This window comes from Oncorhynchus masou, chromosome 28 (assembly GCF_036934945.1).
Source record: "Oncorhynchus masou masou isolate Uvic2021 chromosome 28, UVic_Omas_1.1, whole genome shotgun sequence".
Taxonomy (NCBI): domain Eukaryota; kingdom Metazoa; phylum Chordata; class Actinopteri; order Salmoniformes; family Salmonidae; genus Oncorhynchus; species Oncorhynchus masou.
The window spans coordinates 65170875-65187508 of NC_088239.1; the positions used below are offsets into that span (position 1 = coordinate 65170875).

The window sequence follows — 16634 nt, forward strand, 5'->3', positions numbered from 1 at the left end:
CACAACAGAAAAGCACCAGCTTTATCAGGTCAGAAAAACGAGCGAGCGTTTGATAATTGCACTGGCTTAATGTCAGCTGAATGTAGAGCCTTCTGTGTGTGTGTTAAGTCAAGACTCACCTTGAAGGAGGAGGTGGATGTGGTGGAGTAGCTGCTGGTAGCAGACGTGAGAGACCCCATAGAGCCATGTCTTCTCAGACTGGACTCTGAACCATACCCAGACTCAGCCTAGACACATGGTGCGAGAGAAAGATATTAACAGATATGAAAGTATATATCGAAAACAGATATCATTAACTTTACACAACAACACATCAGCAAAATATCAAGTCTATTAAGGGGTGACATGCAATCATCACATCACGTCAATATATCTACCACCAAATGCAACAGATCAACTTGCTATCACACAGTGAGTATATTCAGTTACTAAACCTCAACTAATAAACCTACTGATCAACAAGCACCTTCACCTCTACTAGTCACACTAGGACAGAGTATGAGGTTAATGCAAATACTCTCCATCCCTACTTATTTTCTCTCTGTCACAGAGTTATTTCTATGACCCTGAAAGTGCAGTAACCATAGAAATAGAATGAAAGGGAAGAGCGTCTCCATTCAAGTCAATGATGGCATAATGCATGGTCTTGCAGTCATTTTGAGTGTACCCAGGCCAGGAAGTAAAAGCAGGAAGTGTAACATTCAACCTGTGCTGTGATTTGTTGATTCAACTCAGCTAACATTACACAAATACACTGCATAGGCTTTTATCACAACCATAATTGTGACTTCCGGTCAGTGATGAGTTGCGTAGCACAACATCTGGCAAAATAGAGTCGCAGCCGCTATTTTTTACAACTTCTCTGGCAAGACATTTAACTTGTTTAGTATAGTCTGTTTGTAACACTACTCACTACTTGTAGCTGTATAGTCTGTTTGTAACACTACTCGTAACTGTATAGTCTGTTTGTAACTCTACTCACTACTTGTAGCTGTATAGTCTGTTTGTAACTCTACTCACTACTTGTAGCTGTATAGTCTGTTTGTAACTCTACTCACTACTTGTAGCTGTATAGTCTGTTTGTAACACTACTCGTAACTGTATAGTCTGTTTGTAACTCTACTCACTAATTGTAGCTGTACAGTCTGTTTGTAACACTACTCGTAACTGTATAGTCTGTTTGTAACTCTACTCACTACTTGTAGCTGTATAGTCTGTAACTCTACTCACTACTTGTAGCTGTATAGTCTGTTTGTAAAACTACTCGTAACTGTATAGTCTGTTTGTAACTCTACTCACTACTTGTAGCTGTATAGTCTGTTTGTAACTCTACTCACTACTTGTAGCTGTATAGTCTGTTTGTAACTCTACTCACTACTTGTAGCTGTATAGTCTGTTTGTAACTCTACTCTCTACTTGTAGTTGTAGTCTGTTTGTAACTCTACTCACTACTTGTAGCTGTATAGTCTGTTTGTAACTCTACTCACTACTTGTAGCTGTATAGTCTGTTTGTAACTCTACTCTCTACTTGTAGTTGTAGTCTGTTTGTAACTCTACTCACTACTTGTAGCTGTATAGTCTGTAACTCTACTCACTACTTGTAGCTGTATAGTCTGTAACTCTACTCACTACTTGTAGCTGTATAGTCTTTGTTTGTAACTCTACTCACTACTTGTAGCTGTATAGTCTGTTAGTAATACTACTCACTACTTGTAGCTTTATAGTCTGTTTTTAACTCTACTCACTACTTGTAGCTGTATAGTCTGTTTGTAACTCTACTCTCTACTTGTAGTTGTAGTCTGTTTGTAACTCTACTCACTACTTGCAGCTGTATAGTCTGTTTGTTTGTGTTTTTGTTCTTGGCTAGCTTAATGATAAGGTTGGTTGCTAGCTAGCACTCACCCAAGTGGCTGCTAGCACAGTCATGAAAAGTGGAATGAGGGAAGCACTATAATATTATGTTTTTCTAAGTAGTGAGAACGCTAGGGAGCAGGCAATGTGGAAAAGTCATCTTTAGACAGTTATTTTCTTAAATGTAGCTTTGTAATTGACAAAAACAAGCCGAGAAGAAAATAGTTTTTGAAAAGGGTCACGTTTTTGCTGTGAGCCAAATGTGGTAACCTAGTAACACACAATGTCAGAATGCGGTCTAGGTGCTGTAGTCCCCCTATCTTATCACAACTGAGCAAGTTTTCCATCATGGTTCCCAATCTTGAGCCCAACCTCACCAACTTTGGGTCAGGCTGAGCTTTGTTGGGGAAGGAGAGTATGTGGCTGAAAACCTACTGCTCCAATCTCAGTGGATCACTGCTGTAGATGTCTACTCCTACATAGCCCTTCCAAAGCAGCAAAAATAGGAAATATGCTTTTTCTCACCCAACCCCCTACGCCAGTTTCTTGAATGCCACAACTTAAATGCACATGAGCAAATATGGAGTGACTGGGAAGTGAAGTCCCGATTCAACTTGTATGACAAGACAATAATGGTCAGGTTCTGAAAAGGAAGATTTTCTGACCATTACATAGAGCTGCATCTGTAACGCTGCCGTACTCTCCTTCAGCATGCCATGAAAACAAAAAGCAATTAGATATGATGCAAAACAACTTGTCTTACTCTGTATCTCATAAACAGAGAGTAATTAATTTTAAGTCAGGGACTATACCAGGCAGCTATTGCTTGTGTACCCATGAGTTTACCAGTCAAATTTCCAGAGTTAGCACTTCCAAGCACCTTCTATTCTTTCCAAATCTATGGCAGCAATGTAGTGTGACCATGGCAACAGGGATCATGACAACCACAGAGCGCCGTCACAGGATGACTTCCTGTAAAAAAGTGAGGATGGATGGAAGCCCTCTGGCCTCTCCCTTTACAGCTCTCTGACTTACATTACCCATCAACCTAGGGGAAGGAGGAAGAGAGAAAAGGAGGGAGGAAAAGGGGGAGAGATTATGAGGGAGAGACTGGTGGGAAAGAGGGAAGCTCTCTCTGGAGATTACATTATTTGACATGGTGATTCACCCTGTGTGAAATAGCACTCAGAAAATATGACAGATACTCTGTGGGGCCTAGTATTACAGGAGTTACGGGTTAATGTGGAAGAGAGCATGTAGCATAGTTAGGTATTTTCAATTAAGATGAAAACATGTGCTTCTATTCCTCACAACCAGAGGGCAGCCTATTCACATGGCTGCTGCCTGGCCCTGCATCCACCAGCCAGAGGTTACTATCTTTCAATGGCCGGGAGTAACCCTTTCCCTGCCTCCACTGGGGCTTTCATCACTACTGTCGCCCTCAGCCAATCTGCGGCTCTCATTCTGACAATGATTGTTCAATACGGCCACTCTCCACCAATCACAGAGCTGCTATTGAATATAAAGCAGTTTCTTATCTGGTTGGTTGATAAAAGACAAAAATCAACCAACAGGATCAAAGCAGTGGTGTGTTTGTTATCAGTCGACACAGACAAACAGGGAGAGGGGATAAATGGAGGATAAAATGGAGCTGGATTAGATAGCGGCCATTATACGGGTTCATGATCAATTCTGCAATTTTGTGTTTTATTGTGCAACATCCGCACTGAGCTAAAGCTGTCGCTTTCAAGGAGCGGAACACTAATCCGGATGCTTATAAGAAATCCTGCTATGCCCTCCGACGAACCATCCAACAGGCAAATCATCAACACAGGACTAAAGCTCAAATCCTACTACACTGGTTTTGACACTCGTCCAATGTGGCAGGGCTTGCAAACTATTGTGGATTCCAAAGGGAAAGCCAGCCGCGAGCTTCCCAGTGACACAAGCCTACCAGACCAAGCTAAATGCCTTCTATGCTCGCTTCGAGGCAAGCAAAACTGAACCACGCTCTAATCTGGAAATGTATGGCTTGTTAGCAAATGTCATTGCCATTGAGCTAGTTATCCTAGTGGCAGTAAACAGCAGCACGTGATATGAGCGATGGAGAGAGATGTGAAGAGAAGTGAAAGGGAGCAGATTTACAGCCTTGCTCTATCCAATCGTAGCAGTAGGATCAGGTTACAACCTGCCCATTTCTTGACAGATAGCTGAACTAGTCAATTGAGTTGTTATAAATTTCATCCTAGAAGCTGAGTTGTTTAGAGATGAGTCCTGACAGCTAAAAAACAACAGTGCCTATATGATGTCCTTCCATACGGGTGTGACATGCTGGAGTGATGCTTTTCTGCAAACAATGTTGATCAGTAGACTTATATAAGTCCCAAATGGAAGATCAACAGATTGTCATCTATAGCACCATAAACTCCACTGATCAGCCAAAACAATAACTCAATGCATGCACACCCCTATTGAATATGCATTCCCCTTGTGAGTAGGCCTATGCCATCAAAAATGTGTCCAGTTTATCAAGAGATTTACCATTCAAATAAAATCATTACCATTATGTTGTTATTTAGTCAAATGTATTGTTTGATTTTAAAATGGATGCATACACGGCTGTCTCTGGGAAATGTTGTAATCAAAATGTTCAAATTTAATGATATTGAATATCGGCTAAAATATCAGCCATTGTCGTCCTTGACGACCCGACCACCCCCCCTAAAAAAAATCATATCATATCGTTCTCTAGTGGCTACTCTGCCATCAAGGACACATTCAATAATACCATGTGCTGCAGTGTTGGTGTCTGGCTCTTTAGCCTCAGACACACCACATACAAACACAATATTCACTATTTAAATATGTTAATTACATGCTCATAGGTCCACTATTTGTTCTGCTGTGTTCAGAGTGACTTTTTTTTCCTTTTTCCACCTTCACACCACCTGCAACCTCACACACCATGACCACTGCATAAGCAAATCCCTCCCTAGGAGATTAGCTCAGAAAGTCACTGAGGAATCCCTGCTCTGTCTGGAATTAGGTCCTCCCACTCCTACACTCCTACTGCGTCATATCTTATCGTGCCTCTCCTCCTCTCTATTCTCTATGCTGATCTATCCACAACGCTCTCCCTCCTCCTCTCTCATGCCCTTCTCTCTCCCTCTCTTTCAAATCTGTGACCTACTTGATAAGGACTTCTTACTTTCATTTGATCTATTCATTCTCTCTCCTTCTCTCTGATGAGTAATAGGACATAATTCTAGAAGGATCAGGGCATCTGTGGAAAAGATTAGAAGCTGGATCAGCGATGCAGAGTCCTGTACAACATATAACTCTCTGTGTGTGTGTGTGTGTGTGTGTGTGTGTGTGTGTGTGAACTCGAAATGACAATGACAAGGTTCCAGTTTAACAAAGTTTACTAAAACATATTAGCACACTACATGGTTGCCGTTGCACTCAGGCCAGGTCCATCAACAGCAAGACCCCTGCACAGGCGCACTAATAACAGAGTGAAAGCCCTGTAACAACAGAAATATAGGGATACTTAAAACATCAACTTAACAATCTCCCACTTTTCTTTAAAGACAAATAAAACATCAACAACATAATTAACTTTCCATTACTGAGAACCTTTAGGAGCACAAGACCGGATGCTCCTTTTTTAGTCAGACAGTCAGCAAGCTGTTCTTTTGTGGTCGACCACAGAATCCACTGGATTCTCTGTGCTTGAATAAGTTCCTTGATGCTGCTAATCTCAAGATGAAGTCTTTTCTCTGTGACAGACTTGGTTGACTTCACAGCATCAACTAAGGAGTAGTTGTCAGTGACACAAACTACAGGTAGAATGTGCGAGTGCAGCGAAATGCTCCTGCTTGACTGTTGCTGTATGTGGAATAACACGTTCTTTGTCCATGTATTTAACAGTTTGTCCAGTTTTCAGATTGTAGTTCCAATGTTGTTTTTAGAGTCACTTGTTGTGATTTCAGTTTACCAACAAATTTGTTTGCCTCATGAATGGTTTGTACATCGGCATGTTCTGTTGGATGCCAAGTTGAAGCCATCAAACATTACATCAGGTCTACTCTGTCTAGCAACCCATAGAATTTGACCCATCTTTGACCTCAATTCATCAGCTTCAACTCCACAGAGAGGGGAATTCCTTTGTATGGCTCTTGAATTATGCATGTGGATAGGTTGAAGATTATTGATATAGTTCTCCTGTTAAATCAGTATTTTTCCATCAACTGTAATCATTTTTGTTATGTTGGCATATAGTTTATCATGCTCCTCATGGCTGACCTGGAAAACAGCTTTGAGGTGTGAAATCACAGTTGTAGCAAAGGCCTGTGAGCCAACCCAGATGAAGTCCTCAACATGACAGGCAAGTACTCCAGTCACATTGCAGTCTTGATCAAGCCAATAGAAGACCTGTACTCAGCATTGCTGCCTTGACTTTTTTTGTACCAGTAGAGTGATGCATCTGCCAGGCCATACACACACTTTAGTTTCCACAGTGTTCCTTCGCTCTTACCTTCAGGTGGAGGTCAGATGTGAATGTCCCTTGACATCTCTGTTCCCTGCAAAAATGCAGATTTGATATTTATGGAATTAAGTTTCCATTTTTTCTGGCAGATCACTGTCAGCAGCAATCTGAGTGACTCTGAGGCCCATGTCGGTGAGTCTTTTGGGAGTTCTTTAGCAGCCAGCTCCTCAAAACCTCTAGCCACTAGATGAGTCGTTTGGGAGTTCTGTAGCAGCCAGCTCCTCAAAACCTCTAGCCACTAGATGAGTCGTTTGGGAGTTCTGTAGCAGCCAGCTCCTCAACCTCTAGCCACTAGATGAGTCGTTTGGGAGTTCTGTAGCAGCCAGCTCCTCAAAACCTCTAGCCACTAGATGAGTCTTTTGGGAGTTCTTCAGCAGCCAGCTCCTCAACCTCTAGCCACTAGATGAGTCGTTTGGGAGTTCTGTAGCAGCCAGCTCCTCAAAGCCTCTAGCCACTAGATGAGTCGTTTGGGAGTTCTTCAGCAGCCAGCTCCTCAAAACCTCTAGCCACTAGATGAGTCGTTTGGGAGTTCTTCAGCATCCAGCTCCTCAAAACCTCTAGCCACTAGATGAGTCGTTTGGGAGTTCTGTAGCAGCCAGCTCCTCAACCTCTAGCCACTAGATGAGTCGTTTGGGAGTTCTGTAGCAGCCAGCTCCTCAACCTCTAGCCACTAGATGAGTCGTTTGGGAGTTCTGTAGCAGCCAGCTCCTCAACCTCTAGCCACTAGAATCCAGTTAAGGATTCTTTAAGGGTACACACCCACCTTGTTGAGACACATTTTTGTCCAATGTCTGACTTCCTCAAACACTCCATTTTCCTCCAATTACTGTGCTAATCTAGCTTAGCTGAGTCAAATGACACGTCCTTTGTTTCAAGTACATCATTTTGAATGTCATTCTGTTTTTCTTGATTTTCCATTGGTTCAATTCTGAGATTATCTACAAGTGACAGGTCAGCTGGCCCTGTTGTACCAGAAAGTGTAGCTGGTTCAGAGTACTGCAAGTTGTACCAGTTCTGGTGTTTTCCTTTGGCTTTTCCTGCTCGACTGTTGCTGTATGTGGAATAACACGTTCTTTGTCCATGTATTTAACAGTTTGTCCAGTTTTCAGATTGTAGTTCCAATGTTGTCTATGAAAAGCCAACTGACATTTACTCCTGAGGTGCTGACCTGCTGCACCCTCGACAACCACTGTGATTATTATTATTTGACACTGCTGGGCATCTATGAACATTTGAACATCTTGGCCATGTTCTGTTATAATCGCCACCCGGCACAGCCAGAAGAGGACTGGCCACCCCTCATAGCCTGGTTCCTCTCTAGGTTTTTTCCTAGGTTTTGGCCTTTCTAGGGAGTTTTTCCTAGCCACCGTGCTTCTACACCTGCATTGCTTGCTGTTTTGGATTTTAGGCTCGGTTTCTGTACAGCACTTTGAGATATCAGCTGATGTACGAAGGGCTTCATAAATAAATTTGATTTGATTGATTAACATGTGGCTCTTATTGAATGTTTTCCTCATTTGTTTTTCCTGTGTTTCAGTGTCCATATCATTGGATGCGACACCTGGTAGGTTTGTGTCTGTTAATTTGTCTTTTTTGTCATTTTAATGAAGAGGTTGATTCTCAGCAACAGCCCCTCCATCTTGTTGATCATTTACTTTCCGCAATCTTGAGTGATGCACTCTGACAATGGTGCCTCCGTGCCTCACAAATATCACCACACCATCTTGGCCAATGATTTCTCCCGGTCCTTTCCACTCTTGGGAGTCAACTCGTTTGTACTACACTTTGTTACCAGTCTCGTACTTCTCATCGGTGGGTGGGTCAAAGCTGTTTACGTAGAGCCCTGCGAATTCTCTGAACACTCTGCTTCAGTGAAGGTTTTCTCGCTGCATGTAGTGCTGAAAGGTGCTGTCCCACCCATTAAATCACACTGGTCCATTCTAGTGCTGGTGGCTTGTCAACCAGTATAGAGGGAAGATTAGAGTTCTGCCCAACACCAGTTGATATGAGCTGTAGCCATGAACATTGTGCATTTTGCCATCAAAGCCCAATCTAGGGCTGTTTTCCAGTCACATCTATTATCTTGCTTCACTTTCAGCATAATCTTTGAGTGTTTGATTATGTCTCTCCAGAAGTCCATTCCTCCATGGACTGTATGCAGAAGTTGTCTTTCCTTCCATGTTGAATTTCTCTGCGATTTCTCTTTTTTTCCATTATTATTGAATTCTCCTCCATTGTCACAACAAATTCTGGGGTGGGCCATGCACACTTATCCAGGAATGTATGAAGTGCTTGATGATTTCACTGGGTTTCTTTGTATTCACAATGCTTCCAGCACTAAAGTGTGTGAAGTGGTTGACTATGTGAAGGTACCACACACTTGGTCCTAGCTCATGTAGATCTACAGCCAATGTTTCATTGTACTTGGAAGCCAGTGGCAAACCAACAGCTGGTCTGGGATTAAGTTTGCTGACAGTTAACAGTTGTGAGATATCTGCTGTTGAATGGAAATACTCTCATCATCATTATTCCCAGAACTGCGGAGTCATTTCTGAAGTCTGTCAACTGTAGCATGTCCAAACTGTTTGAAGTTGTAACAATACTTTGTGTTTTTCCTTTGTGTTCATGTTCTCTGTGACTGTCAGAATCTCCATGTGCTCTGTGTGCATCAGAATTATTACATGGACTCTGTCTGATGTCTTTGTCTAAAATGTTTATACAATAGTGGCCTGAGGTAGTAAGTTCAAGGGTCACTGGTTGTTTAAATATCACTGCCTTGTCATTTTTTTGTGTCTAATACAGCCCCTGCCTTCTTGAGGGAAGCTTTGCTTAATCGTAAGGGGATATCTGTAGGGACCACTTCTGTTTCAATGTAACACTTAGTCTGACACATTTTTGCTGGTATCTTGATTCTCTTGGTAGAATGGACGATTCTCCCATCTCCAAATTTGAAAGCTCAGTTGCTTGGTGTGTCAATTATATTTTGTATTTCTTTCATATTTAGTTCACTGACATTGCTATCAAGCCATTTTGCACCACACACTGTGCGTGTACATGCAGTATCAATCACAGCAGATCCTAAACCAGATCCTCCATACATTTTATCAGCCTATTGAATGCGCGACCCGGGCCGGCAAAATCCTGGATCATTGTTACTCTAACTTCGCGACATATACAAAGCCCTCCCTCGCCCTCTGACCATTACTCCATTTTGCTGCTCCCAGCCTATAGACAAAAACAAAATAAAGAAACAGCCGTGCTCAGGTCTGTTCAACGCTTTTCAATCCGACCAATCGGATTCCACGCTTCAAGATTGCTTTGATCACGTGGACTGGGATATGTTCCGTATAGCGTCGAACAACAACATTGACGTATACGCTGATTCGGTGAGTGAGTTTATTAGCAAGTGCATCGGTGATGTTGTACCCACGTCGAATATTAAAATTTTCCACAACCAGAAACCGTGGATTGATGGCAGCATTTGCGCAAAACTGAAAGTGCAAACCACTGCTTTTAATCAGGGCAATTGAGACAGGAAACATGACAGAATACAAACAGTGTAGTTATTCCCTCCGCAAACCAATCAAACAAGCTAAGCGTCAGTATAGAGACAAATTAGAGTTGCAATTCAACGGCTCAGACACGAGAGGTATATGGCAGGGTCGACAGTCAATCACGGACTACAAAAAGAAAACCAGCTCCGTCGCAGACCCTGATGTCTTGCTCCCAGACAAACTAAACAACTTTGCTCACTTTGAGGACAATACAGTGCCACCGACACGGTCCGCTACCAAAACCTGCGGGCTCTCATTCAACGGAGCCAACATGAGTAAAGCATTTAAACGTGTTAACCCTCGCAAGGCTGCCAGCCTAGACGGCATCCCTAGCCGTGTCCTCAGAGCATGAGCAGACCAGCTGACTGGTTGGTTCACGGACATATTCAATCAATCACTATCCCAGTATGCTGTTCCCACATGCTTCAAGATGGCCACCATTGTTCCTGTTCCCAAGAAAGCTAAGGTAACTGAGGTAAACGACTATTGCCCCGTAGCACTCACTTCTGTCATCATGAAGTGCTTTGAGAGACTAGTCAAGGATCATATCACCTCCACCCTACCTGACACCCTAGACCCACTCCAATTTGCCCACCGCCCCAATAGGTCCACAGACGACAAAATCACACTGCCCAAATCCATCTGGACAAGAGGAATACCCATGTAAGAATGCTGTTCATCGACTACAGCTCAGCATTTAACACCATAGTACCCTCCAAACCCGTCATTAAGCTCGAGACCCTGAATCTCAACCCCACCCTGTACAACTGGGTCCTGGACTTTCTGACGGGACGCCCCCAGGTGGTGAGGGTAGGAAACAATATCTCCACCCCGCTGATCCTCAACACTTGAGCCCCACAAGGGTGCGTTCTGAGCCCCCTACTGTACTCCCTGTTCACCCATGACTGCGTGGCCATGCACGCCTCCAACTCAATCATCAAGTTTGCAGATGACACTACAGTGCTAGGCTTGATTACCAACAACGACGAGACGGCCTACAGGGAGGAGGTGAGGGCCCTCGGAGTGTGGTGTCAGGAAAATAACCTCACACTCAATAAAAGGAGATGATAATAGACTTCAGGAAACAGCAGAGGGAGCACCCGCCATCCACAGATGGGACAGTAGTGGAGAAGTTGGAAAGTTTTAAGTTCCTCGGCGTACACATCATGGACAAACTGAAATGGTCCACCCACACAGACAGCATGGTGAAGAAGGCGCAACAGCGCCTCTTCAACCTCAGGAGGCTGAAGAAATTTGGCTTGTCACCAAAAGCACTCACAAACTTTTACAGATGCACAATCGAGAGCATCCGGTCGGGCTGTATCACCGCCTGGTATGGCAACTGCTCCACCCACAACCGTAAAACTCTCCAGAGGGTAGTGTGGTTTGCACAACACATCACCGGGGGCAAACTACCTGCCCTCCAGGACACCTACAACACCCAATGTCACAGGAAGGCCAAAAAGATCAAAGGACAACAACCACCTGAGCCACTGCCTGTTCACCCCGCTATCATCCAGAAGGCGAGGTCAGTACAGGTGCATCAAAGCTGGGACCGAGAGACTGATGAACAGCTTCTATCTCAAGGCCATCAGACTGTTAAACAGCCATCACTAACATTGACTGGGTGCTGCCAACATACCGACTCAAATCTCTAGCCACTTTAATAATTAAAAATTGGATGTAATAAATGTATCACTAGTCACTTTAAACAATGACACTTTATATAATGTTTACATACCCTACATTACTCATCTCATATGTATATACTGTACTCTATACCATCTACTGCATCTTGCCTATGCCGTTCGGCCATTGCTCATCCATATATTTATATGTACATATTCTTATTCTTTTCTTGTTGTTGTGAAATTGTTAGATATTACTGCATGGTCAGAACTAGAAGCACAAACATTTCGCTACACTCGCATTAACATTAACATGTGTTTGTGACCAATAGAATCCTTAAATCAAATCAAATTTTATCAACTATCAAGATCCCAGTATCAGAAGCAGATTCATTTGAAAACAGTGTAATGTTAAACTGCTCTCTCGCTGTGTTTACATTTTCCTCTGTTAGTTTAACTTGTTCATTTTTATGAGGACAGTCTTTAACCCAACGGTAAGTGCTTTGACGAATAGCACATTTTGATCTCCTTCCATATTTGTCCAGTGGATTTGTCCCGGGAAATGGCGCCCTCTTCTGGTTGTCTTGAGTATGGGACTTGTTGGCGCCTTTTCTCTGCTGCTCAGTGTAATATGGTGCCGTCACTCACTTGCATTCCATCTGTTATTGGTGCGACAGACATGTTTTCACCCCAGAATTTTTTTTGTGCCCACTTCATTGATGCAAAAGTCAGCACAGTACAAGCAGTCAAAGCCAACTGTTTCTCCCTACCATCCAGACAGGTAGCATCTAGCAACTTGAAAGCTAACACTGCATCCGGGAGAACCATGTGGTACTTGTGCATCCTAGTGTACCTCTATTCGAAATCAATGATGTCGTCCGTCATTGCAACCGAATTGTCTCTAGTAACACTGTCAAAGTTTGAATATGCCTCGTAGGCACGGTCTTTCTCTTCTGTTAGAAGCACAGAATCGAATGCTCTGATCTAAGTTCCCATACCATCATCCTTGTTCAAATCCTCCAGGGATATTTCCTGTGCTGTATCTCTCGCTCTTCCCTCGAGCGATAATACCAATGCAAGTGCTTGCCTTTCTTGTCCAGATTAGTAACCCGTGTCCAGATTCCAAGAAATGTTTCCAACTTTCATACGACCTCGTCGTCGAACCGAGGTGGCACATTGTAGTTATTAGCCATCCTCTGCTATCAATGTTAACTCGAAGTGACACAACAGCCAGGTTCCAGTTTAACAACATTTACTAAAATGTATTAGCACACTACATGGTTGCCGTTGCACTCAGGCCAGGTCCATCAACAGCGAGACCCCTGCACAGGCGCACTAATAACAGAGTGAAAGCCCTGTAACAACAGAAATATAGGGATACTTAAAACATGAACTTAACAGTGAGAACCCCTCCCTGGAAGCTTTGTCGTTCTTTCTTAGTGTAAACAAGAGGTGCCACTCACTCCCCCCTTATTTGACCTGTTTTTAAATGGTGAGAACAGCAAATGACAACTCCGGATAAAAGGACACACACACACTGTATTAAGGGTATTGTGCTATAGGGAAATAGATCAAACAGTAGCTTTGGGTTTAGTATAGATAGACTTGCCATTAAACACACCGCTGATGGAGGGACTAGAGAGGTCCTCTGGATGATTCCACTGTCTATCCTCCCGTCTCTAAGGCTCTAGTAGAAACAGACACATCACACACGGTTAATACAGTTTAATCTGTGAGTGAATGTGTGTAACAGGGAATGTTATGCGGAATGACAAACAACTCTCAACCAACTATGTACCACAAGTGACGATCACGGAATTTTGGACGACAATTATTTGTCAGCCAAATGACCGTAGTCACTGTTATAACCATTCAAATAGCATTTTTTTTAAATATATATATATATATATATATACACACACACATACAGTTGAAGTTGGAAGTTTACATGCACTTAGGTTGGAGTCATTAAAACTCGTTTTTCAACTAACTATAGTTTTGGCAAGTCGGTTAGGACATCTACTTTGTGCATTATTTCACGGACTTCACAAAATAGATGGCATCATGAGGGAGAAAAGTGTATATGGATATATTGAAGCAACATCTCAAAACATCAGTCAGGAAGTTAAAGCTTGGTCGCAAATGGGCCTTCCAAATGGACAATGACCCCAAAGATACTTCCAAAGTTGTGGCAAAACGGCTTAAGGACAACAAAGTCAAGGTATTGGAGTGGCCATCACAAAGCCCTGAACTCAATCCTATAGAAAATGTGTGGGCAGGACTGAGAAAGCGTGTGCAAGCAAGGAGGCCTGCAAACCTGACTCAGTTACACCAGCTCTGTCAGGAGGAAGGGGCCAAAATTCACACAACATAATGTGGGAAGCTTGTCGAAGGCTTCCCAAAATGTTTGACCCAAGTTAAACAATTTAAAGGCAATGCTACGAAATACTAATTGAGTATGTAAACTTCTGACCCACTGGGAATGTGATGAAAGAAATAAAAGCTGAAATAAATAATTCTCTGTACTATTATTCTGACATTTCACATTCTTAAAATAAAGTGCTGATCCTAACTGACCTAAAACAGGGAATTTTTTACTAGGATTAAATGCCAGGAATTGTGAAAAACTGAGTTTAAATGTATTTGGTTAAGGTGTATGCAAACTTCCGACTTCAACTGTGTGTGTATGTGTGTATATAAAATACATTTTATACCCTCCTCCGCTCCTGACTGTACGTGCTGCAGGCATTGGGGGGTGTTGCCTAGGCAACTGTAGACTCATTTTCTACAACACCCTGCTTGTTTCAGCAAGAAGGTCAATTTTACAGCAAAAACTGACTCGATCGCACGAATGTCCAGGCTTCCTGTCTTCAGTCAGCTGTTTGAGTAGTCATACCGTATAAAAAATATAAGCTGTGACGGAAACAGGAAGTTCCAATACAATTTTATAAATGCAGAAAGATCCTTTGTTTGTTCAAGACGGAGGGATATTTTTGTGTCGGTAAAATGTATTATGTGAGAAAATGGCGATGGAAACACCTTTATGCGCAAATATTGATATAATTACCATCATATCAAAGTAAAGTTGGAGTCACACGATGACAAGGTGTGTGGTCCTCCCACTACGACTCGGAAAACCATGCAGAATAATAGGCAGACAAAATAAGTTATGACAAATTTTACAGGGTGGTGAAAGTGGGCCTCCCAAGTGGCGCAGCGGTCTATATTTGCATGAAAATCTGTTGCCGATTGGATGGAAACCCAGATAGTGGTAAATATACTGAACACAAATGTAAAGGCAACATGTAAAGTGCCGGTCCCATGTTTCATGAGCTGAAATAAAAAAATGTTCCATACGCACAAAAATAATATTTCTCTCAAATGTTGTGCATATATTTGTTTACATCCCTGTTAGTGAGCATTTCTCATTTTCCAAGAAAATCCATCCACCTGATAGGTGTGGCATATAAATAAGCTGAATAAACAGCATTGTCATTACGCAGGTGCACCTTGTCCCGGGGACAATAAAAGGCCACTCTAAAATGTGCAGTTTTGTCACAAAAAACAATGACACAGATGTCTCAAGTTTTGAGGGAGCGTGCAATTGGCATGCCAACTGCAGGAATGTCTACCACAGCTGTTGCCAGAGAATTGAATGTTAATTTCACTACCATCAGTCATCTCCAACGCCATTTTAGAGAATTTGGCAGTACGTCCAACTGGCCTCACAACCACAGACCACATGTAACCATGCCAGCCCAGGACTTCCACATCCGGTTTCTTCACCTGCAGGAACATCTGAGACCAGCCACCTGGACAGCTGATGAAACTGAGGAGAATTTGTCTGTAATAAAGCCCTTTCTGGGGAAACACTTCTGATTGGCTGGGCCTGGCTCCCCAGTGGGTGGACCTATGCCCTCCCAGGCCCACCCATGACTGAACCCGTGCCCAGGCATGCAAAATCCATAGATTAGTCCAATTAATTTATTTCCGTATATGAACTGTAATTCAGTAAAATAGTATGTTGCGTTTATAAGTTGTGGCAATAAAACATGTAATTTAAAGAAGAATACAGCAGAGGAAAGAACCAAGTTAGATCCATTCCATTTCAAAATGACAGAATTCAAATACAATACAATTAGAAAGACAAATTGCAAACTCTGGTGATGTGTGTCTCTTACCCTGTGTAGTTCGATGGAGTTGATCCACTGGTGTCTGTGTTCGGAGTCTATGGCTCTCAGGTACCACACACTGTCGTTAACACTGATGTCAAGCCTGCACTCATCAAACTCAAGGGGCTGAGGGTAGAGATAGAGAGAAAGGGTAGAGAGAGAAATATGATTAGTATATTTAAATCATATCAACACCAACAAAACATTTAACAATGGGCCTGTCAAAAAAGAAAGAGGGGGGAGGGGAATATGAAGGGTAAACTGTAAGTGCTGTTATTGTGAAGTGGAAACGTCTTGGAGCAAAAACAGCTCAGCCGCGAAATGGTAGGCCACACAAGCGCACAGAACGGGACCACTGAGTGCTGAAGCGCATGGCACGTAAAAATAGTCCATCCTCGGTTGCAACATTCACTACCAAGTTGGCCATTGGACTCTGGAGCAGTGGAAACGCATTCTCTGGAGTCACCTTCACCATCTGGCAGTCCTACGGATGAATCGGAGTTTGGCGGATGCCAGGAAAACGCTAACTGCCCTAATGCATAGTGCCAACTGTATTTAGTCAGCCACCAATTGTGCAAGTTCTCCCACTTAAAAAGATGAGGCCTGTAATTTTCATCATAGGTACACTTCAACTATGACAGACAAAATGAGAAGAAAAAAAATCCAGAAAATCACATTGTAGGATTTTTAAAGAATTTATTTGCAAATTATGGTGGAAAATAAGTATTTGGTCACCTACAAACAAGCAAGATTTCTGGCTCTCACAGACCTTTAACTTCTTCTTTAAGAGGCTCCTCGATCCTCCTCATAGTTGAAGTGTACCTATGATGAAAATTACAGGCCTCTCATCTTTTTAAGTGGGAGAACTTGCACAATTGGT

General features: G+C 42.7%; 1 protein-coding gene across 2 annotated transcripts in view; it reads right to left on the reverse strand.

The window, feature by feature from the left end:
- Nucleotides 1–16634, reverse strand: part of LOC135518082 (ceramide transfer protein-like) — a 56551-nt gene that overhangs the window by 17785 nt on the left and 22132 nt on the right. The window contains exons 3-5 of one of the 2 annotated variants that reach the window (XM_064942968.1): nt 15764–15880; nt 13204–13269; nt 120–227 (exon numbers count right to left, since the gene is read on the reverse strand). In XM_064942968.1, coding sequence (XP_064799040.1) covers nt 120–227; nt 13204–13269; nt 15764–15880 — 291 coding nt within the window. Of the gene's footprint in view, nt 1–119; nt 228–13191; nt 13270–15763; nt 15881–16634 lie in introns of both variants that reach the window. The other variant, XM_064942967.1, reaches the window with a different exon arrangement.